The sequence below is a fragment of the Ischnura elegans genome, chromosome 1 (assembly GCF_921293095.1).
Source record: "Ischnura elegans chromosome 1, ioIscEleg1.1, whole genome shotgun sequence".
NCBI classification, from domain to species: Eukaryota; Metazoa; Arthropoda; class Insecta; order Odonata; family Coenagrionidae; genus Ischnura; species Ischnura elegans.
In genome coordinates this window covers 18,456,120-18,479,378 of record NC_060246.1, presented here as the reverse complement: position 1 = coordinate 18,479,378, position 23,259 = coordinate 18,456,120, and the positions used below count along the sequence as shown (strand labels likewise).

Here is a 23,259-nt window from a genome sequence, read left to right as displayed (position 1 = left end):
ATGTATTTCCATTCTATTTTTTATAGTCATTCCTTCAGATCTAAGGTCTGTACATCACAAGTTATCAAATCGGTTTTGCAGCGCACATGATACATAAGGCCGTTCAAACAGCTGCTGTTTTGTTTCCCGCAGATGTGGAAAATATTGTCATTAAAATATATTTCTATTTCTACATTACACTGTGCGTCTTCAAATGCTGAACGAATTTTGTGAAAATGCGGAAGTCGCATGTATAAGAAAATACTTGGTTACAGTAAAACGCGCTAGTTACCTCTTTCGTCAGCTGTAGATAGAATTTTTAAATTATACCACACCATGAATTCCTACTTTCTATATCAGGCTTAATGACCTAGAATTGTAGAAGAGAGTTTTGAAAAAGAATCCTCAAATTTAGCTAGAGTTTAAAAACAAACAATCACCTTTTTTAAAATGCTATTGAAGTTATTGAGGGAGATAAAATTTTGGTAATCGAAGTAGCGAATGAAGTTTAATATATCTGAATCAAAAGCGGTCAGAAAGTCAAAGCGGTCGACTAAAATCTCTATGACCTTTGACCCCCATTATGACTTTCGGAGGTCAAAATAAATTGTTGTACGGATGAATGAACTGCGTAACCGACTTTGGGACCCTTCAAAACCTATGGTTTGACACGTTGGTTGTCATGATGGCCAGACATTTAACTCTATGACCTTTGACCCCCATTGAGACCTCGGTGGTCAACAAATCAACAATACGGATCTATTAACTGAAAAATCGACTTTGGCACCCTTAAAAACATATGGTTCGAAATCTGGGTGTCACGATGGCCGGACGTTTACCTCTACGGCCTTTGACCTCCGTATTAACCTTGGAGGTCAATTAGTGAATAATACGGGTATTTGTACAATATCAATGACTTGGGGGCCCTATAAAATCCATGGATCGACACCTTTGTTGGTATGCTTGGTTGGTTTGCCACCCTTATGATCTTGACGGTGACCTTACTGGGTCAACGGTTGAATTTTCGTAAATTTAAGTGTTTTTTTCGGGTTTCTTGTGTCCGAAAACCCAAGAATTGACATTATTGGTCAATGAAATTGAGACATTTTTCAATCTCGATTTTTTACATTAAAACCACATAAGGCAAATTAAAATTTTTGGTTTGGACCCACATTGCGAGGTCAAAAGGTCAAAATTGTAAAAATTTTCCTCAAACTCAACAAAACTTAGGACCTTTCCCCATAAGTGTGCCAATTTTTATGAATATTGCTCGATGCAAAGTTACTAAAATTACGGGTCAAAAATGACACACGACCGTTGGGACAGTCTTAATATTCATTTTCTAGGAATGTAACCGTTAGGTTATTCTACTAGTAATAAGGAATACATATTTCAAAAATAATTTTGCCTTTTTATGGACCCCTCCCTTCACCCTTTGTGAAATATCGTGGGATTTTGCTCCACGCCTTCTTTTTAATCTCACGTATCAAAATGCGTATTTTCAGTGTAAATACGTTAATCTAGGCTTCATTGTACTGGGCTTATAAATAAAACGATTTGTTTAATTATTTTTATTGAAGATTACCGAGATCGCAATAAACTGGTTTTTGCGGTGAAAAAATTACGAGATACTTCTTTTTACCTAGAGGGGGTGAAAAGGTATGGTCTAGGGGGAGGAAAGCCATGGTCTAGGGGGGGAAGCCATGTTCTAGGAGGGGGGGGGCAAGCCAAGTTGAGACATTTTAGCATGGAAAAGATGAATGAAGAACATTATAACAGCGCTTTATTAGTTTATGAGATCATTTCCTTGAAAAAATAGTTTTATTTCAGTTACTTAACTTATACTAATACATATCATTTTTCGTTGGTTTGAAGAAAATTTGTTGAATACTTTCGTTCCAATTCAGTACTGATTTTGCTTAAAGAATTTTGCGATTTTTGCTTCTAAGGGGACAGCTGCTCCCCCTGGCCTTCGCTGGGTACGCCCATGTTTACATATGACATTCTTAATCAATTTATTTAATACGATCGCTTCTAGCTTTATCTTGATTTATTTAGCTTTTTGCGCACAGTCAAGGCTATAAAATGCCTTAGTTCATCGTAAAAATATATTTATTAAGTGTATAATCATTTTGCGTGCCCGATATCGTCACTTTTCGGCGACTTTGCAGCGAATGAGCGTTAAAATATCTCAAGCGCGCATACGGAATATCGTCTGCAGTCCCAACCGTGACGTCACGCTCCCTCATCCCACTCACTTCCCCGCCGTGCGATGTTGGCCACAGCGTTCCGCCCGAATGGCACGTCTACTTACTTAAATGGTCTAAGTCAGATTCAGATTTTTTTCATTTTGGCCTGATTCAGGTGTCTCCCGATTGGTCAAGAAGTCTGCTTAAAGTTACGGCTCCGATAATTGGCCTCCTTGGATTCTCGCCCGGGAAATTCTGGATTCTTCACGAAGAAATGGATTGTTAGGAACATGGCTAGGAACCAATTTAAATTTTTTACATTGTTTCTTATGGGAAATACTGCATCGCTTAACGTTGTTTCGCTTAACGTCGACTTTTTCAGGAACGAATCAACAACGTTAAACGAGGACTCACTGTACATTCAGGGATACTACAACATAGGGATAGGAGAGGGGACTTTACTAAGAGAAATACAGCACATATTTATGCTAAGCTAATCACAATAATAAAATGTATTTTGAAACTATAGAGCACTGACTGAATTGCATGATGAAAATGGAATTTTCATACTGGTATATTATGGGTGAGAGGAAAAAAGAAAATTTATCTTTTGAATTTCGCTATAAAAATGATTTGTCCAGACTTTAACATCAATTTCCTACACTTTCAATGACATTTAAGACTCAGTGCAATTACATCACTTTCCCGGACTTTCTAAGTTTTCCAGGAGAATGAACAAGGGTGACTTATTCTTAGTACAACTTTCATACTTTTATATGGTCATAATAAAAAAGTTAGCACTGATAGTGACTGTGGACGAAAACCTAATGTATTTTTTGTTTCTTATTAGACAGAAAAAATACGAAGTAGGCTAACCCAGATCTATGGCGGCTCCAAACTTCAAAATTGATAGTGAAGGCAGTTTGACATTGGCTGATAAAACACACCTAACATTTGAATTAGAAGGGGACTGATTTTCTTCTGAATTTGTGTCCAACAAATGTATGATCCTGATTCGGGAAGAGCACTGTGGGGACAAGTGAGCGGGTGCTGGAAGCAGACTGACCTTTCTCCTGCTTGAGGCCAACGATGACGGCCTTGCAGGCGTGCGTCAGTGACAGGTGCGTGATGGTACAGGACGGGTGGTGGGCACTGGCTGAGGGTGGGGGAGGTGCCGTGGCCGTGGTTGCCGATGGGGTGGCGCTTGAAGATGACGTCGCAGCTGGGGCTGAGGGAGGGGGGGATGATCCGGCACCCGGGGGCTTCTCGCCATGCCGGTGATCCACGGCCAGGTAGGGGCTGAAGCGCAGCCTCGAGGGAGTGCTCTCGGATGCTGGTGCTGCCACTGCCTCAGGGAATCCCAGGTGGAAAAGCGAATTGGCTCGAATCTGCAGGAAGCACTCAAAAATCTGCAAGATTGAAGCAGCAAAATCAACATTTGTATTAATTTGAATTGTTTCATATCAAAAATTGGTTCAAAACACATTGACCAGACAATTATATCATCTATTTAACAAGTAAACAATTTGAATCACTGTTATCAAGAATACCGTAGACAAGAGAAGCTACAATTGGCAAGATGATGATAATATAGAATGGTATGATGCTGACTTAGGCCCAGATTTGATGAACTTGGGATTTAGTTGCTGCTTCTGAAATGGAAGCAATACATATTTAGAATTAACCTTTCCTAAGTAATGGTTTGAAAGGGGCTTTAAGTCTTAAGGAACATAGCTACTGCTGAATTTTCAGCAGGAATTACTGAGGTTCTGCATCATCATTCCAAAACTTCACCACTATGCAGGGGGATCACATTCAACCTCAGCATTTCATTGACACTGCCAATTTTTAACTATACATCATAAAAAGAAAAAATAATGTGATGAGAAGAGCTCCACTAATTGTGTAACTAAAAACAACTATACTATTCCAAAAAATGCATTCATCAACATTTTCATACACAAAAAAACCGAAGAAACATGAAGAATTCTGGCTTGTTCTCAGTATGTTGCTTGAAAGCATTTAAGAGATGACAATTTTTATGCACTGTTGTTGAGAATTTCTTGTAGATCACATAAGGATAGGGTGCTGAAGTTAATTTTTATTGGAGATTGCTTCATTGTAATCTTCACTTTAGGAAATCTGCAATCAACTCCTACCACCATTACCTTTCTCAATGATGACGGGCTGATTACGCTATCTTGAGACCATATCATGCCAGGAAAAACTCAAACTATGATAGTCATGGATAGCATTTGATTTAGAACGAGTGGCTTACCTTAAAGCGAAGGCTGCTAACATTCTCAAAGACAGATGGTTTCTTGTAGTGGGCTTCCAGATGATTCACCAACAGCTTGTATGCCTTGATTGCATGGGAAGAGGGCAGCTGATACAACTTGATACGAAAAATATGGATCAGTCCCATCACAACAGTGCGAACGTCAGGAACTTCAGCCTCACTCATGTATGGCCCCAGGTCCATCTCGTGTGATCTATTGAGGATCTATGGAAAGGAAACACACCACAAAATAAACACCCACACACCCAATCCAACTGAAATCTCTTCAAGACAACCGGCAGTGAATATTTCAAATCTAGCAAGCAAGCTTTTAAGTACATAGAAGCAGAGGTAAATACATATAACAACTAATGGAGTACCATTGTAACCATCAGAGGCAAATAATTCTATCCTAGGGGGCTATGCAAGCATGGATATTTTTTGTCACTTAGTCAAGGCCTATATAAACAAGTAAAAGTTTCAACTAAAGATGGGTCAGTTCCGGTACCCCAGTCTCGGTACTGTCGCTTCTTGGCCTGTGGAACTGGTATCGAGAACCGTTCGCACAAAGTCAGTACTTTGGAACCGGCTCGGAACGGTGGTGAATATTTGAATTTGGCACCAAAAGACAAAATGGTCTGCAGCGTATTCAAGGCCAAAAAGTAAAAGAAAGAATAAAAAATGCATACATTACTTTCCGATTGCATAGTGTCCACGTTTATTTCTTTTGAGAGTTGCTTGCTAACATGCGCACTTAAGGGTTCGTCAGTTTGTCCCTCTCACCAACATTGTAACATTTTGGTAGCGTGAAATACAGACAATGCTACATTGAGGCTTTCAGATGAGACGACTCTCTGCAACGCCGTGTGCAGCAGCCGGTGGAAAATTGTTTCGTCTGAAAGTGGTCTTACGATTAAATCATGTACATACACAGTAATTCTTTGACATACGAGCAAGATGCATTCTGAGAGCTTGTTTGTAAGTTGAAAAACCTATGCAAAGCATCAAAAAGGGTGGTTACCCTGCAACACTGCATTACAATATTGCGTTCGCTCACAATCGCTCAGTTTATCCATGGTGTCACTGTACCGGCATGTTGAGCAGTTTATTGTTGACATTATAAGAACTGTGAAGCATGGCACTCAGTTGTCAATTAAAACAACAATTTAAGCTACATTGCAGAGTACCAAATATTTTGTAATACTTTGTGTAAAGTGTATATTTTTATGTTTTCATGACCATGTTCTATGTCAAATTTCCTTGACCAATGGAACAATAAATATTATTATTATTATTAAATATATTTTGAACTGACACACAAGTTACAACAAATTCACCGATTATGTCATCACAATTTGGGGGAGTTTCAGTATTGATCCTGATGCTATGCAGTACGTAAACTGTGCTCCAAGCATATTTTGTGCAGCCCATAAAAATTAACATCAACCACTACTGTTTTCAGTGAACACCGTTTCAGTACTGCAGGCAACATTTCTGCCAAAAAAGAATAGATTAGACCCAGACAGTGTAAAAATGCTGAATTTTTAAAATCAAAATCTGTAGAAAGAACCAGCGGCTGCCTGATGTAATGTGACATATTGATTGATCATGCATTCTTTAACAATTTTATTTAAACTTTTTTACTAGGCATATAATAATTATGGAGACGAACTGATGTTTTTTTTTAGAAACCTTTCCTGCTAATTTACATCTTCATTGTAATTATTTTCATTCACTTCTTATGGTTGCTCATTTAAATTTGCCATCAATTCAGATAATAGGAGTTCATCCTGGGAACCAAGTATCGAGAACCGAGAGCCGATGGGGGAGAACCGGACCGGTACCGAGGACCGAAAAATTTGAGAACCGACTCATCCTTAGTTTCAACTTATTGGGCATTTGCTAGAGCTAGATGTAGCCTACATTCATACGTAGAAATTGTGCGTGCCCATTGCTTTCAGGTCCCATGCCGAGGCGATGACTCCACTATCTTCTCAATTTCATGACTGTAACTAAAAAATTTCTCAATATTTTGAGGCATGACATAATGAAATTGTCCCACAAGTGTAAGGGAAGTAGCATCACTACATAACATAATATTGCAAGGCCCATAAAAATTATTTCCACCACAATGCAGATCATGAGCAAACTCAAGACAAGCGTGAGACTTGGTTTTTCAGGCATATTAATTAATCTCTAATTCGAGAAGGATTCGCACAGTAATTTCATCTCACTCAAATTTTGATAAGTCCCAACTTGCACAGCCCTAGTTATTATTGTTGTGTATTTGTCTTGTTCATATGGTAGAATAGCTGTAATTTAGCATTTGGTTTACATGTATCATCTGGGCATTTAAACCCACAACCAATGGGAAGCATTGGTTCGTGAGGTGACCAGAGTGAGAAGGGTAGCTCCTAAGAGATGATCAAGATAATCTATTATTTTTCATATTTTTTTGTGAAAACCTGTGTAACAGTGAAACAAGGACACATTTTTAATTTCAGCTTTTTAACAAAAAAGTTGTTTCTTCACCAAATTGATAAATAATTATGTGTATATGTACAAGATAAACATACATCATGGATGAAGTGCATGGGAATATTTATGTTCACCTACAAGTGAATAATACAAAGAACTTTTTTGCACTGAATTGTTGAGGCCTTTACTTTGTAGAATTCCATATTTAATGTTTGGAAGGAAATTTCTTAGCTTTTCTACAAAAACTAGTTTTTGTAGAAAAGCTAAGAAATTTCCTTCCAAACATTAAAGAACTTTTTTATCTAATACCTTATCTGAATGCTAAACATATTAAAAACTATATTCCCAGTGAAAAAGCTCACATATCATGAAGCATTTCAGATGGGAGTATGCAATCATCTTCAATTAATGGCAATCCAATGAGGCTAACGCTCCCCTTAAAACTTACGGATTTTGATGAGTGGTTATTTCCTGTAGAAGATATAATTACTCATCCTACTATATTACTAAATAAAATGAAATTTACTTAGAATTACACCCTATTGGAAATTTCGTTATTACAAGTCTTACAGAAATTCTTATAAGAATTCTGTAAGACTTATAGATTTCTATAAGTCTTACAGAATTCTGATAGGATTCTATAAGTCTTACAGAATTCTTATAGGATTCTATAAGTCTTACAGAAAATCTTATAGGATTCTATAAATCTTACAGAAATTCTTATAAGAACTTTGCATTTCTGATAGAATTCTATAAGAATGTTGCGCAGGTCGCATAACTTTCAGGTTTTTATCCGGCAGGCATTTAAGTCACCATAACTTATGTTGGCAATTGATGATTATTTAAGAAATTCTGATAAGATTTTTTTGGAAAAAATGTATAACTCTTTGTTAAGTAATGCTCTGCTAATTTATTGGCGTTTTCAGCATGGTATTTGACATAAATGGTTCCAAGAAGTTGAGGCTTCTTTTTATGAGACTTGTTAATATATATCCCTGAGAGCACACGAAAAATTGTAGACTTATAAAATCTGTCTGTTTCGAGTCTATAGATTTTTATAGTCCAAAAGAAGATAGTAAGATCCATGTGTAATGCCCAATTCAGGAGCCATTGCCGACCTCTCTTTATAAAATTAGACTTGCTTACTGTGCCATCAATCTATATTTATTGTACTCTGGTTTTTACTTGGGAAAATTTATCTTTGTTTAGTAAAAATGAGTCTTATCATAAACACAATACTAGACAGACATCAGATCTACATGTCGTACAGCAAAATTTTAAGTCTCTTCTTTAGGTCCAAGAGTGATGTGCATCAAAATGTACAATGCCCTTCCTAGGCATTTAAAAACATTGAAAAATTGTCTGCTTTCAAATACCAGCTGAGGAAGTTTCTTATGACAAAGTGTTTTTATACTGTGGATGAGTACTTTTCGTAATGTTGAACTGCTGTGCCTTTGTGTGAGATTACTTTTTTTTCTCTTATCTTGACCTGTCCTATGCATTCATGTAATGTCTCCAGGATATATAATAAATAAAATGAAAATCCAAAAATAAAAAATAAATTACTTAGCCGATGGAAGTTTGATATGGGCCATGAATAAGCACGATGTATACTACAATTGCATACGTTGCAGGATACGGTTGCCATGGAAACCTTGTTTGGTGGTTAGGTTGCTTTTATATGTTCATAATTCACCATATTTTTGTGATAGCAGTTTAATAAAACAAATCGTGTGCTTCTAACAAAAATAAGGCATTGACCTCATTTGGTAAGTCTTACAAAACTGTAATTCCTAAAATCATGTTACCTTAAACAGACAGTTTCGTGGCATTTTAAACTTTTCATCATTAATTTAGATGTATATTTTTCAGATTGTGGCATATCTAATATAAGCGGAAGTTTTAATGAAAACAGAGTTTCAATGGACAAAGTGAGTGATTTAGTTGTCTCTGAAGAGAATGAGAATGAATTAATTGTATGAGTAAACCTAAATAACATCTGCACAATTATTATTTTATGGAAAATACATCAAATATTATTCTCAATCAGTGTTTCTGGGATTCCTATTAATTTCCCTAAATCTTGCACTAATTGTTAGCCATATTCTACGCATCCTTTTCTCCAAATGGCATCAAATTCCATTTTACTTTGTCTATTTCTTTCATTATCTATCCAAATCTGCATGTAGAGGTAATTCTCTCTGGTATCTTAAATAAACATTTCTCGTATGTATTTGATTTATCAATTTTTCCTTTTCCTTCCCATATAATTTCTTAAAGTATCCCAAGTCGAACTTGAATTTTATTTCATTTGCTTCTTCAATTTTCCAGGTTAAATCATATTCCATATTGCAATTCCTTTATATTTCATTGTGTAGTGATTGCCAAAGCCATATTCTATTATCAGTCCATCATTCCAGGATATCGTTGGTTTCATTGCTTTTAGTTTGTTTTAGAATGTGGGAACGTTAACCCTATGCAGAACCCATGACCTGAAGGACCTCTATGGTATCTCGCATTAGTCTGGCCAGTCAGGTGAACTTCACAGAACTTGAATGTCCTTGCTTGATGCACACTAAAGATAGACATCTACATTTGGTACATGAGAAATCATTAGGTTTGCTGTGTACCAGATATAGGCACCTACATTTGGAAAAAATTAGGTATAATGCTAACTTTGTACTCTCAGGAGGGATGTAAATCTCATGTAGCTTTTTATAGAAGTTTGCGTAAGTGTTTTAAGCATGATGATATGATATTTATAATAAATATTTCCATGAGAAAATTTCTAATAAATAACATTTTGTAATTGTAATTGTAATTGTAATTCTTATAAGAAAAACGTCCAATTTCTGATAAGAAATTTTTTTATAGAAAAATTCTTATTAGAAATTTTCTTATAAGCAAATTCTTATAAGAAATTTTCTTATAAAAAAATGCCCAATTTCTGATAGGAAATTTTCTTATAAGAATTTTCCACTAGGGCAAATTCATTGAAATTATCTAGATAAAGAATCTATCAGCTATGTAGTTTTGTGCATTCCCATTAGTACGATGTCATAAAAAACCACTGAATATGTAATATTTATCAGTGTGAGAAATAATGATGATATCCATTCCAACGGTAATGAAAATATTAATACTTTTGACAATGCGAAGAAGAAAATCCAAGAGCCTATTTTGAAATATTATCATGCGTTGCACCAACATAATCAAAACATAATTTTGAATATGCTCAAAGGCATTATTTTCAGGACAAATCCTGCACTGCTAAAACCAAAAGCATTAATTGTTTTGAAGAGTTAACAATTTGAGGTATTAAAAAGAATACTTCAACTACATCACGTTCTTTGGTTGACGTTACCTTTTCTAATATGTCAAGCAACTCCAGACACCGTTTGCTATCACAATCAAGGCAGAGGTCAACCAAAAGTTGAGCAGCTGCATTGCGGACAGCTGTGTCCGGATCTGAATCCACATGTTGCAAGTGAGGAACAACGACCCTTTCCATTAGATCTTCTTCGTACAATGACCTATTACAGGAGGGAAAATAGCTTGATCAGAGTCAAGATCTTCAAAATATCACAGGGGGAGGGAGAGTTGGTTAATCACCTCAAAATTAACTTAAGAAAAAAATGAAATTCCATACTTTAGGAGATGCACCTTCCCTTCAGCCAAACTGAGATACTTCTCCAATGATACCAAAAATATACAACCATCAAACTAAAGAAAAAATATGAAGGAAAGGGAAATGAATTGCTGAAACTTAAGATTACAATTAATTCGAGCTGCATAAAATGAAAGCAATGCTGCCGGTAATTGTGGAGAATGCACACTTGATCAGGTGAGGGAAAAGGTTGTGTGATTTGGCTGAGCTTTGGGAATATTTCACCGGGGAACAAATTTGCACTTTACAAGTTATGTACGTAAAAACGAAATAAATATTACTAAACAGTTTTCAAAGAAAAAATTAAAACAAGAAATAAAAAAACTTGCATAAATATGTAATTGAAAAAAATACAATTTACATCATATAGATATGATTTAAATATTTAAAAAAGATCATCAAAAATGGTAATTAAAAAAAATTATTTTCAACAATTCTTGCATCCACCATCGCTTAGTAATTTTATTTGCTCGAGTTTCCAAGGTATGCATAAATTTTCTGGAGCCATATCATGCACAAAAAAAATTAAGTACCTATTGGTCCTAATGATGTCAGATAGTATGTCCAGAACCCTGATGCGAATGCTAGTTCTTGTTTCATTTCGGAAGTATTTCTCCACCAACATCCGTATTTTGTCCAGCCAAGTAGCTCGTGTTGGCACCACTGAATTTGACAGGTGGGATACAAGACGGAGAACAGATCCTTCCTGCAACAATCAATAACAAAATACATACATGATTAAAATAATGACTTTTACTTACCACTCTTGATAACATAGGTTAAGTCCTCAAAAACTGTTCTCATACCAAGTAACTGAATTAATTTCTCCAAATGAATCTTTTCTTATGGATCTTAAGAAAAACAAGAAATATATACAAATATATTTCAGAGAATTGCATTCAAGTTGATAGCTATTATCTCGTATAGCAATGAAGGAAAAATAAAACTGAATAAGAAAAAGCTATATCATGACTATCCAAATCAAATTTCTAACGCAAAAATAAAAAAGAAATACAACCACTCTTGTACCGCTAAAAAAAAAAGGGCTCATGCAAACTCACCTATCAAAGGCAAAAACTACATTTACAACGAATACCTAAAAATATTAATTTGAAATGAGCTTTGAAAAAAAAAAACAGGAAAATATCAGAACATACATGAGCAAGAACTATTTTCAGGTCTGAAAATACAGCTATTAATTCTTCCTTTACTTAAAAGGCATATCTTACATATAAGTCCCCAACATCTGCCTTATGAACTTTCAAAGATCCTTGTGTAGGCTTTTGGGGTGTGGTGAGGATTCCGCGTGGAGGTTTTCGGGGTTACTACCGTATAGAATCATCTCTGCAGATGACAGTTTTGCCCGCATTGCAGCGGCAATGCCGGCAAAACTGTCGTCTGCAGAGATGAATCTATGCGGAATTAATCCCGAAAACCTCCATGCTGAATTTCAGAGATCCTGATTCGACTGGCATGGAGGAACTCGCACTTTGGGACATATTCGAGTGACAAATTCTATGCTGTGACGAATGTTAACTACATATATTATCATAAATGAGATAGGCATTGTTCATGGCTGCTATCAAGGTAATATGTATATAGTAGCCAAAGTAAGTATAAAGTAAAAATCAAGAGAACACAATGATGTTCAAAAGGAAATTGTTGATGTTTTTAAAAAATCATCAGTTTTATTCTATCAAGGAGTTTAAGAACTCAAAATTTGTTTCATGATCGAGTTCAATCTTAGATTATGTTTCTCTCCTGTTTTATATGTCCTAGGTTTAACCTTAGTGATTGTAATATGTAATCTCTGGTAATAATTGACGTGCCTTATATCATGTACATAACTCACTGTTCTGTAAAATGATCTCTAGGCAAATAAAGAGTATTATTATTATTATTATTATCACCTCTCTGTTAAATTAGGACATCCAAAAAAGGTATCCTGCTCAATTTCTATCCTTTACATCATAACTGACCCATTCAATGGAAAACATGAAGTCTTTCACGACCTCAAATCCAAAGCCACATTAGCTAAAATTTGAATATCTGACCAGCTAGATAAATAAAGTAATTTTTTGCATTCAAATTAAACTTTCAAAAGCAGTTCATTCAATTTATCCAATAGAATTGAAGCATGGCATGTAAGCGAATAAATGTAAACTATTCACATACAATCTTCCGCTTATAAATATAATAGGTTACAGATTCATTGTACCAGGAGGGCAAGTCTGTAACTTTCGGCGCCTTGTTTGGGAGAAAGAGTTCTCACCCAAAATTTTCTCCCAACCCAAGTTTGTAACTCGGTAGAGAAAACTGTTTCTCCCGACCGGATGGGAGAAAACTCGCTCCGATACGTACATAGTATGAAAAATTTCTAAGGCGAATCTGATATTGGAGCTTGATTTATATAAAAATTAATTGTGTACAATTTTTAAATGTTTTTAATTTTAAGTCAAACTCAGTGATGCAAATATTTTCTAAATTGAATGCATAATAACCTCATTATGACGTACTAAAGTCGGGACTTCTTTTTTGACCACGCACAGTGATTCCTCGCTTGCAAGGGTTGCTAGGCTAAATTCAAATGCCAGTAAATTTTGCTTGTCACCATGTTAAATTCTTCATTTTGTATCAATTACAACCTCACCAAAGTTGAAAATTAAGAGTACATTTCCAGAATTATTTAAAAAAGTGCTGTTTTTGCTCTCTCTGAATTAGCATTAGCTTTATAAAGCCCGCTACTTACACGAAAAGAATGCAGAGCTACAGATTATTGTTATTTCATAGAATTGTGGTGTTTTTGCCTGTTATTGAGGCTCTCCAACTAAGTATTGGTTATGGATTTTCAGCAGGAAGAGAATCGGACCATCGAAGGACGGATAGGACAACCTTCTCCGCTAATGCAGCCGGAAATCTTCCTCCCTCGCCTCAAACAGTTTATTAATATCCCGCAACAATTTCTCCCTTCTGTTAATTGCCCCACTTCTCTTAAATGCACCACATATACAAGCAATAATATTCTATGGTTTGAAAGAAAACGCGCCATATTGAGAAAATACAACAAAACACTGTCGAGATACGCACTTTCTCCATGGGAGAAAGAGATACGTCGGGCTCTTGAGGAGGACATGACTCAAGTGCCCATCTGGGGCACCGGATGGCGCTTGAGGGGGCTTAAAGACTTGGGTTGGGAGACTACTATTCTCCCAGGAGACAAATTGTCTCCTTTCTCCGGCGGGACGCGCTAGAGACTGTGGGCGGGCGACAACTCTCGCGCAGGCACTTCACGAATCTCCTTTCTCCCATTTTTGGGAGAAAACAGAGTTACAGACTTGCCCTCCAGGATACTGAGGAAAACACAGCTTACACAGAAAAAAAGAGAATATGTTATACTGATAACATTGTCATTTACCTTCCTTAAATATCATTAAAGCAGCAAATAGACTGTGTAATAGTGTATTACAGAAATCAATGAACTATCAATTGCAGCAAGAGTTATCAACAACAATTTCAATTCGAATTGATCAAAGTTTCCTGTGCTCCGTAAAAATTCCGGAATATTGTTCCAAACCCTATTAATGTTGTACTCACACAGTTTTGGAAGTATTCTGATGAATAAAAACAAATACCTACTCTGCAGCAACAAAAAAGGAAAAGGAAATATACTTACTGGGCGCCCAGCTGAGCAACGCTCAATCAAATCATAGACTCGTGCAACACAGCCATTGAACTGGTTCTTTTCAATGAGTTTCTCAATTTTTGATATGGTCTCATGGAGATTGCTAGAAATCCTTGACTTGTGATTCGTATGAGCACTTGTCTCTGAAAAATACACAGAGGGCATAAGCATTAGACTTTCAAGAGATGAGAATCTAAAAATCAAAATATTATGCACATTTTAATGCTAAAAGGAAATCATGACCATGGTGATATCACGTAATAAATGCATGTAACCCACATGGTACAACAACCAGTTGATATCCAAAGATATGTTCTTGATAAATGAGTGATGCCAAAAAATTTTAATCTGACATCCTCAAATGCTCATTTTCTGATGCATTTAATGGATACCAAGAATGAAATCTCATGCGAAAAAACGTATTCAACCAAGAGTCGATCTTGAACTTCCAAACCACCAGTTCAGTATGATATAGGTTACACCACCAAGTCTACGGTGAATTTCTTGGGGGATTTAATAGCCAAGCCCATTTGATCTTTGGTCCACATTGAGCCACTCAGATATATACATGGTGGTGGAGGGATTAAAGGCTTATGTCATGGGGAAATCATAGTTAATAGAAGTTCATTGTGCCTTGTGCCCCCGATAATCCTTCCTTTCTCCTTTGGTACTCCAACCCTCATTAGCCCCTCGCTTACTCACCCACCTCCCTCTGCTGACTGGAGACCCATCAACACCTCCATCCAACCTTAAACCGCTCCTTCCCCCTCCATCCCTTAACTCCCAACTTACCTCACTCCTTCCCGACAGTGAGATGTCCTTACTTTTGCACCCGACTTGGTATAAAATGAGACGCATGCATGATAGATGCACCTGAAGATGTAACTATGCTATGAAACTTGGGGCGTACATTTTTAAATATATATAGTAGTGAATCTTAACAATCTAAACCCTTGGGCTGCGAGAGTTCATAATTTTAGCTCCATAGCCAGTGCAGAAGAGATCCCCAGTGCAGTAGGCACCCTCTGCCACAAGGACTGGTATAGTAAAGCGATCCTTACAATGAGGTATAGTACCTAAGTACAAGATATCCTGGTAGCAATAAAAATTTTTGGGTAAATGCTGCAGTCAAGTGTGCAAAACCTATACATAAAAATATTCCGGCACTCTAAGGGTGAAACCACACAAAGTTATTACATAAAGCCACATAGACAAGCAGTTATATGAAAATAAAATGAAACCCTTTACTCATAAAACTGAACTATGCAACAGGATACACTCACCGACATGAGTGATGGTGCGCTCCACCACAGTCAAAACAAGGTCCCACGCCGGATCATGCAGATCAGAGCCATGCTCATCCACAAGCCGTTGGATACCCCAGATCACTTCAAAATTTACAATGGGATAGTCATACTTCATTGCCTGCAATATTCAATGTCAAGAATAACCAACTGATTCAGAAAGAAGGGTTTAAATCTGGATTCTGACTCATAAGCAAGATGCAGTGAAATTTTATGTGCCATCGTGATAGTTGAGATATTGGCGATCAAAATGAGACAAAACACAACCAGCATAATGCAGTAAAATCACATTCACCATTCATTTCTACAAGTGGCCTTCCACTGGAGAGAGAGTTGCTTCAGCAAGCTTTTAAAAGTTTGGTTGTTAACTAATTGGCAATGGTCTACAAACTGAATTCCATCATAATTTGGAAACTAAATATTTCCCACGAGCCTACATGAACTCTAGATTTCTCGGTATCATTCTCGGTGATTCCTTATAGATACTAGAAGCCTCAATTATCAGGAATTAGACTGTCATTTCAGACAGACAGATTAAGATAGATCGTAAGCTTGTCAAAGAATGACCATGCGGATGGAAACTTTCTAAAGCCTGGACTACATACCTCTGACAAGGGAAATGTTCTGCAATGGGCTACCAAATGCTTAATAAAGAGAGTGTACTGATGAAAGACAACACGACACCGCTATTGACCTAGCACTTCCAAAATAACAATGACAATGAGAATGAATATACAGTTGACACATGACCTGCAGGAGTCATGGGCGCCTCTGGCATTTAAAAAAAATCATATTTTGTCAAGATATTTATCCAAATGGGGTCAGCTGACAAACTAACATAATGTTGCTTGAGTTTCAAAGTATGACAAATACTTTATTCAATCCATCTACACCATGGCTAAGCTTCTTGTTTTGAGTGAATGCAAATTTTTATGATTTCATGCATAATTACAGTTTTTTTTACACAATATTTTAGGTTGCTGGCCTCGTTCATGACTTTTTCTGCAATGTGGTAAGTTTTGAATTATTTTGTTACTTATTACATTTCAAACCACTTATTAGCTTCAATTATACTAAACCCATTACCTAAGTTCAAACTGCAAATTAACTGCCCCTACATCAACAATGATGGGTTACATTTTCTCTCTCTCTCTCATACAAAGCCAAAATTAATGCTCTAACAAATGAATCAGCACTCAATCCAGCTGTTTTGGAGCAAACACATTCAGGGCACACCCACAACTCAATCTAACCACCAATGTACGAGGGGGGATCCAAAAATAACTGGAAATTGCTGTGCACGTCGCTCTTATATTTTGGGCTGCTCCCAATAGATGGGGGATTTAATTAAGGATTTAATCTTTTCAGAGTCAGGATGCAAAATGTCAATCGAAGTCATTCAATGCCCGGACCGGCCTTCTAGGTCCAAAACTGATGAAAATGTGGAAAAAATATTAACCTTGTGTACAAGGATAAGAGGCGTACTATCGACGGAATTGCTAAACAATCAGGTCATTCATGGAGTTCACTACAGCAAATTTTAGCTGAAGATCAGCGAATGAGACGAATCGCAGCAAAATTCATCTGCCGCTTGTTGCCTCCTGATCGAGAGCGACATGTGTGGCCGATTGCTGCGACTTGAGTTTTTGGTAAAAAATTGCACGATACTGTTTCCTCACCCACCCTACTCACCAGATCTCGCACCTTTTGATTTCCTTTTGTTCAACCGCATGAAAATGGTGATGAAAGGGAAATGTTTTGGTCATATTACAGAGGTGAAGAGAAAATCGAAGGTGGCACCACAAGGCATCGGAAACGGCGATTTCCAAAGATGTTTCGCGTAGTGAAAAAAAACGTTTTAACCAATGTATCAGTGTGAATGGAGAGTACTTCGAAGGTGACCAACATTTGTAGGATAAAAAATTAAATTTTGAATTAAAAAAAAATTGTGTCCGGTAAATTTTGGGTTCCCCCTTTTACGCATCTTGATTGATTGATAAAAAGGGGGTGGAGGAACTAGGCTCCCACGGCACGTACAGTGAGTCCTCGTTTAATGTTGTTGATTCGTTCCTGAAAAACTTGACGTTAAGCGAAACAACGTTAAACGATGCAGTGTTCCCCATAAGAAACAATGTAAAAAATTTGAATTGGTTCCTAGCAATCCATTTCTTCGTAAAGAATCCAGAATTTCCCGGGCGAGAATCTGAGGAGGCCAATTATCGGAGCCGTAACCTCTAAGCAGACTTCATGACCAATCGGGAGACACCTGAACCAGGCCAAAGATATACATTAAAAGGCCAAAATGAAAAAAAAATCTGACACTCGGAAGCACGAGGATGAAGGGCGGGTCACTTTTCGTGATGATATGAATTCTTTAACCCGGCAGAAATCGCGAGAAACATTATTCACTTCAGCATGATAACGATTCATGCACAGCGCAACGATAAAAGGTTGGGAATAAGGCATTATTAAAAGAAATATACAAACTAAATTGAGAAAGTATTTTAATAGCGTATCACCGATATTTTCAGTAACAGAAGAAATTTAAATTGTAAAAACTCGACTGATCTCTCCAGCAGTTGCACATTCTTCAATTCGTTTAATAATATCAAGTTTTTGTTCTAATTGTTTTGTTTTCATTTTTTTCGGTTGGAGTCAGAAAAATGTTCGGATAATGGGTAAATGAGGCGATAATTATTCGCTCAGATGCATATTTAACATGCGCTACGCACGCCAACCTTTTCTGTCGAACGAAAATTATCAATTTCATTAATATAGTAATATTTACTGTACATCGGATGCGCTTGCGTCCTATTTGCCATTCAATTTTTTTTCGTCGCTCATAATTTGAACAACGTTATCGCGAAGCAACAACGATGTTAAATGATGAAGGGTTTCAATTTTTGGAGAACATTATCGTGAAACAACGTTCAACAGGACGACGTTAAACGAGGACACACTGTTGATCTAAGGGTCCAGTATGACAACCACTGATTGTTGCAAGGTTACCAATGGAGGCCAATGTCCTAGGTAAAGGCCAAAAGGTCCAACATGGAAAGTCCCTAACCTCATTGGGCTCTACTAAAGGTTAGCTCAAGTATCTACATCGAGTCCTCATGATTATGGAGCACTCACATATTAGATGGGAAGTCGTCGTTTTCTCTCCCATCTTGCACCATCTATTCTTATCCCAGCCTGTTACTCCAGGAGATTCAGAAGCCTCATTATGTGATAGTGGCCAGTACATAGGCCTACAACTATTAAAACTTGATTTCCGTTTGTAGGGAGAAGTCTTACCCTGAGTCCATGGCAAGGTCCTTCAATAAGGAGTTTAGCTTGCCATAGCCCCACTGTTTCTGGCCAGATATTTTAGTGCAGGTCCCCACTGTCTGATCGCTGTTTAGGCTGCAACTGGCATGAATGTTTCTAGGCCAGTTGGATTCTGTCTGATGCCGGCCTTAGCCAGTTCGTCTGCATTTTCATTTCCAGCAATGCAAGTATGCCCTAATATCTAGAATACATAGTACTAGTGTGTATCCACTACCTAAATGATTGAGTGCCTTGCGGCATTCAGCTAATATCTTAGAGGTGAACCAAGGACACATCTTCATTTCGTTGCTACAGATTCCTCCTCCACCATTGGACGGGCATTTGGATCATAAAAATTTTTAGTTTAGTTTAGTTCTAGGTAAAGGTTTTATTCAATGATTTTTTACTGCTGTTATGACATACTGGATCATTATACTGACTTTTTACAGCTCTTTGAGGCTTTCTTTTTAAACTGCATTGAGAAGTTTTTATTTACTACTACATGTCTAGGAGCCCGAACCATGATTATTGATGGCTTTTTCCATTGCTATAATTTTACGACTTGGCTCTCACCTGGATGTACGAGGGAAGGATGGAGGAGGGGGTGCACTTGAGGGAGGTCACATGCTCTGAGCCCCAAAGGCCCATGTTGATGTGGATGACGGCGCCCCGCAGCAGCAGGTAGTCTTGGCTGCACGACGGGTCCTGCAAGAGGCGACACATGGTGTACAGGGCACTGTGACCCATGTGTGTGCCCAGCAGGTTCCTCATTATCTGCAAAGAAGAAGCAGGGTAACTGCTGATTACAGCACAATGGAAAATTCCACGCAAATGACTTTTAACTATGCTACCCTATTACTGGGAGAAAACTAGAACACTATGTCAAGAGTTTACACCTGCTGCATGAGGAGCATGAAAAATAATTTCCTAAGGAAACGAATGAATTTAACGAGCAACATGCAGACATTAGAGTGCTAGAGAATACAACACGCATTTAACTTACCTTCCAACAGCTTTGATAAAATGGCTCAATGTTGGCAGTTCGACAAAGGGCACAAATGAATGTCCCCAACGAATCTGATGGCAGCGTGCTGTAGCATACAACTGCATCCAGCACTTGAATGCACGAAAGCACAACTTCTTTTGAATTTGTTCTCAGGCACAGGAAACAAATACTCCTGCAATGGAAAAATATCACACTTTCAATTCTCTACTCACAATGGGTACCATACCAGAACCTAAGTATGTATAACCTATTTTATGCAATAAATCTTTCCGTTCGTTCCTTCCATAACTTTTTGAAACCAATGATTATGCTGTTAACACGGTTGCTGTGGAGCTTAATCTCCCTTATCAGATTTAGACTGTGTTACGACATGGGTGTACTTGCACTGCGTGAACCAGTGGGCCAATGGGCCATACCTGGGTACATCTTCTCATCACTGCCTAGAGGTGGTAAAGCACACAGCGGCCTCCTGTGAGTGGCTGAGGGTGGAGGGGAATAGGAGGAAAATGAAGCAACCACCATTCAGGCCCACTGCATCAGGGAATATTCTAGAGGCAATTTATTGTGAGGTCCTCCTAGTACAGTGCGACAGGCAGCAGCTGGGAAACAAACCCTGATCTCCCAATTGCCGTTCAGATATCCACTAGTTACACCACCAAGCTATCTTGTCACGGCGAATTTTGGACTGGGTTTTCAGAACAAGGTGTTGATGTCTCAAGTCCATTCTGTGGCACTGGAGATGAAGTTCTAGCTCTTACTAAGCCACTTTCAGGGAGAAAAACCCTACCTTACCACTATTCAGACCCCGACATTTTCCAAAGCACTGAATGTTACGATTCACTTTTTGCCCCGTCAGATATACACCATGAGTGAACTTGCCATGAAAAGATCATTTGGCTAACATCCTTTCACCCTTATTAAGTATTTTCACTTGAGCACAGGACCGCATACACACTCGCTAGTTTCATTCAGTGCTTTAGAAAATGTGCATCGCTGAATAGCGACAAAGAAGGGTTTTTCTCCCCATCAATGACTAACTTCATCCCCTGTACCACACTGTGGACTAGGGAAAGCAACACCTAGTCCAGTAAATCCAGTCTAATATATGCCTTGGAGGATAATAGGCTAGAGGTGTCACTGGTAGCATACCAGACCAGCAATTGGGAGATCCAGGTTTGAATCTTAGCCAAGCAAATTATTTTTTCATGGTGAATTTCTCCTTTGGAGTAGGATTTTCCATTTTATTCCAAACAGCATCTTACCACCATCTTTGTATGATACCATCGGGTTAACAAAATTTTGTCTGGTTTCTACTTCTCAACCTATCCAGTAATAGTCACCTTCCCAGGAGTAACTTGAGTTACTCCCACCATTTAGTGATATTTTGCTCCATAGAAAATATAAAAAAATAAGGGTAGGAATTTCTTAAGTAAAGTTACATTGAACTAAGGGATTCGGCAGCAATAAATACACATATTTTGATTCTTGAACATAATAAAAATTACAGGGCAGTACTCACTCCACTAATCCAACGATTACTTCTTCATCAACATATGCAGCATTATACTTGATGAGATTGACGAGCACCAAGAGAAAATCGTTAGTTCTTGGAGTTCCAGCAATAGCAGGCATCCAATGCAATAAAAAGGGAGCTATTTCCTCTTCAAAATATTGAATGTCTTTACCATTTTCCGTGAGGCTTTGAAGGAGATCAAGACTGGAAAAAAGGAGAGACAGTAATGCGGTCACATCGCAGCAGTGTTTTGCCTTACACAAAGTTTCCTTCCTAATTAATTGATACTACAATTAATACTTAAGACTAATGAATAATAAATGCTACCGTGGATTAGCATCCTCTGGTATATCATGAGTCTTTATGATCCTGAAGAACTGAGCTCTCATCATCCCAAGCTTCTCGTACTGTCCCTGAACTAGACATCTGAAAAAACCGAAGGCTATATGCCTATGCTCCTTTGAGACATCTCTTTTCAAGAGGTCTTGAAGAAGAATCCATAGCCTTTCTATCGAATTCTAAAACAGATAATTGGAAAAAGAGATAAATATTGAAATATCAGACTGATGTGATGGCAATCCAAGAGCATACTTACATCTTCCAATCTGTTATTTAGCACCACGTCACTCAGTTCCTTGATGGCTTTAATGCGGTGGTGGATCGGGTTATCGGAGCTTATTTCTTTTTCAATTTCTTGAGTTAACAAGAAAAAGTCCAAACGACCTTTGTAGCCTGTACCTGAAAAAGTCATGAGCATACAACAATAAATACAATACACACATCACACAACTATTGCCAATGAAACCCCTATTATACCTTTGTTAATGCGAAAGAACTGTTTCAGTTTTTCATGGAAGGATTTCTCCTTCTCTTTGGTATTCATTTTCGACATGTTAGGATTCGCAACTCCAATAAAATGAAAACCCACACTACTTAAATACAAACTAAAACAACAACCAAAACCAAGATAAAAAGATGGACTTAAGATTATCAGCAAGTGACATTATATGTGAGAGATTCAGCTTTCAGTCTTGTCATTGACTCTAAGATTAGCATCTTGGATGCGAATTCCATTTCACATCGACGGCCGCCCGAGACAGCCTGTGATCCTCCATGAAAATTCAATTGCCGCACCGTGCATATTCTTTGTTTTGACTGATGAAAATATGGCTGGCGCGGAATATGAAGGGCATAAAACTCAGGCACAAAATGCAATTAGGAAAATACGGTGTATTGAAATAAATTTCGGTATTAATGGTATAACTTTTGCAAAGAAATCATACTGAGTTTTTTAATGCATCCCAAAGAATGTAATTTTATCTCATATCTCACACAGTGAACTATTTGCGGTAAATATTTAATACAAAATCACTTATAACCCATATTCGGTCAAGTAAATACATATTAAAGAAATTAACCCTATCTTTAGTTTTTTATAAAATTAAAAATTAAGTGCTCTTTATTTGTAGGGTAAGTCAAACCTCATATCTCACGCATATTTCTTCGCACAGTGAAATTCGAAAAAAAAGTTGGCCAAAATTAGCATCGCTGATGCGATGTGATTACTGTAACTTCACCGTAGCAATATACTGCGAAGATAAATTTCAATTATTTCTGATTTGGGTGGAGTTATTTTTAAGCATCACCAACGCGTGTGTTAATAGGGTGGTTTCCTTCATCAAAGAAAACGAAAGGCATTGATTGCGATTCGTTACCCACCATTAGTGTATTCATAATATACAAATTATTTGGTTTTAGAAATCCCAGTTTAGACGAATTTTAATAGTAAATTTCACCTCATATGAAAAAGGCCAGATTGGAACTCATGCGATGCCACTCTACTACGTGACGTCA

The 23,259-nt window shown here is 37.4% G+C and overlaps 1 protein-coding gene across 1 annotated transcript in view; it reads right to left on the bottom strand.

Moving 5' to 3' along the window:
* Positions 1 to 22,529, bottom strand: part of LOC124156491 (tuberin) — a 58,078-nt gene extending 35,549 nt beyond the window's left edge. Inside the window, exons 1-12 of the mRNA XM_046531065.1 lie at positions 22,222 to 22,529; positions 22,001 to 22,143; positions 21,733 to 21,923; positions 21,412 to 21,609; positions 19,890 to 20,064; positions 19,460 to 19,660; positions 15,557 to 15,698; positions 14,265 to 14,416; positions 11,125 to 11,297; positions 10,289 to 10,457; positions 4,447 to 4,671; positions 3,235 to 3,577 (exon numbers count right to left, since the gene is read on the bottom strand). Coding sequence (XP_046387021.1) covers positions 3,235 to 3,577; positions 4,447 to 4,671; positions 10,289 to 10,457; positions 11,125 to 11,297; positions 14,265 to 14,416; positions 15,557 to 15,698; positions 19,460 to 19,660; positions 19,890 to 20,064; positions 21,412 to 21,609; positions 21,733 to 21,923; positions 22,001 to 22,143; positions 22,222 to 22,297 — 2,188 coding nt within the window. The 5' untranslated portion in view covers positions 22,298 to 22,529. The remainder of the gene's footprint in view (positions 1 to 3,234; positions 3,578 to 4,446; positions 4,672 to 10,288; positions 10,458 to 11,124; positions 11,298 to 14,264; positions 14,417 to 15,556; positions 15,699 to 19,459; positions 19,661 to 19,889; positions 20,065 to 21,411; positions 21,610 to 21,732; positions 21,924 to 22,000; positions 22,144 to 22,221) is intronic.
* Positions 22,530 to 23,259: the final 730 nt, after the last annotated feature.